The sequence below is a fragment of the Blennius ocellaris genome, assembly GCF_963422515.1.
Source record: "Blennius ocellaris genome assembly, chromosome: 12".
NCBI classification, from domain to species: domain Eukaryota; kingdom Metazoa; phylum Chordata; class Actinopteri; order Blenniiformes; family Blenniidae; genus Blennius; species Blennius ocellaris.
The window spans coordinates 21,544,704-21,546,481 of record NC_137661.1 but is presented as its reverse complement, the minus strand read 5'-3'; the positions used below and the strand labels follow the sequence as shown (position 1 = coordinate 21,546,481).

The window sequence follows — 1,778 nt, the reverse complement described above, 5'->3', positions numbered from 1 at the left end:
CAGACTCGATGTACTAGTCTGTCACTTCACCGCTGAATATATGTCTGTTTTATCTTCCAGGTGACTGCTCCCACATTACGAACCCAGCTGAAAATCCGGCGACTGCTTGGATTCTCTGCTTTGAATGTTGATGCAGTAACAGTTTGGATCCGCCGCTCGATCCAGTCATTGTGAGCTTTAAAAAATTCATCCACACCGGAGACTCCGCAGGACCTTGGTCAACAAGCCAGAGTGGATAACGCTACAGCACATTGATCTCAGAAGATTTATTTGATCTGTACATTTACCACCAACTTTACCCTGATTTGAACGTTTTCAGGAATACATTTCCATCAAATCCCCAATAATTTGATGGACTTGTAGTTCTCACTGTGGTCATCAGGTGGATTTGTTTGCCTCTGCAGTGGTGGCATCCTTATTCAGCAGGCTGAAAGGAGCAGCAGGATGCCGGAGCTGGACAACTTTCCCCCCTTGAGGGGAACCCGAGGCCCTGAAGTGGGTCACAATGGTCAAGCAGACCCGGCTCGGATTCAGAACAACATCCTGGAGGAGCAGGTGGAGCTGTGGTGGTTCAGAGATCCAGGGAAGTCTTTTCTCTGTTACTGTGTCGCCGTCCTCCTCATCCTGGGCTGTGGACTGGGCGGCGTCGGACTTCTTTCCACCACCACCAGTGTCTCGAGCGAATGGCGCCTGGGTGCAGGGACAGCTCTGTGCCTGCTGGCGTTGGGGGTCCTGCTCAAACAGCTGCTCAGCTCAGCTGTGCAGGACATGAATTGCGTGCGAAGTCGACGGCGAATTGACATGCTAAAGAGTGGCGGCTTGTCTGACCTTCTGGTGGTTTTGATCACCGGGCTGTCGCTGTTGATTTGTGGCGGGGTATTACTTCACCTGGCCTTGGCTAACCACATGCCGAAGCCCGGACAAGCACTTAACGACATGTACATCTCTGGCGTGGTATTGCTGGCGGGAGGCGGGGCTGCAGTCGTGGGTGTTGTGATATACTCTGTTGTGGTGGTCCTTCTTGAGAGGACAAGGCATGGACGAAGGCTCGTGGATCGAGTTTTGAGCATATTCACTATTTCAGGACACATTGATCGCCAGGCTCGCAGAGAGACGACCTCCAGTCTGGCCAATCTTTTATGAGATGGAACAACACGAAGGCTGTGTATTGCCGGCCCATACATGACTACATTAGAACATGAAGTGAAGTATGTAAGAGTCACACTTTACATGCTTAAGCATGTAAAGTGAATTTAGAATCTGCCTGGTGATTTGTAAATTCTTGAAAATTCAGCCATCTAGTAAGAATCAAAAAACCTAAAGTTTAACACTGAAGAAATTATTCTTACATGTTCATTATGAAGCTTGCATTGTCCAAAATCATGTTTTTCTTACCCCATTTACATTGTACAAATGCCGAACATTTGATGGCAATTTAGTTGAAGTAGTTTTGTATTAAGGCCAACAACATAAAAGCACGATGAGGTAAAATAAAAACGTAAAAAAACAAACAAACAAAGAAACAAAAATGATAAGCACATATATTATCTATTAACTTCATTAGATTCCAACTTAATACTGTGGTTGGAGCAGAGCTTATGAATGAACTTGGAGCTCTTCTCTGCATTCTTTGCTTGAAGTAAACTGAACATAAGGACTATAATCCTACAACAGACCAAATCTGTCTTAAAACGGTTCATCTTATTTGGACTACAGCACATCCAAGATAATGTATCTTATATCTGCTATTTACGTCTCTGATCTCTCTTGTCAAAGTG

The 1,778-nt window shown here is 45.4% G+C and overlaps 1 protein-coding gene across 1 annotated transcript; it reads left to right on the top strand.

Annotated features, from left to right (window-relative positions):
* Nucleotides 1-444: 444 nt before the first annotated feature.
* On the top strand, nucleotides 445-1,143 carry tmem125a (transmembrane protein 125a; the record flags this gene model as incomplete). The annotated part of the gene is made up of 1 exon (XM_080506303.1): nucleotides 445-1,143. One exon carries the CDS (start codon nucleotides 445-447, stop codon nucleotides 1,141-1,143), a length of 699 nt encoding a protein of 232 aa, XP_080362429.1.
* Between the last annotated feature and the right edge of the window lie 635 nt (nucleotides 1,144-1,778).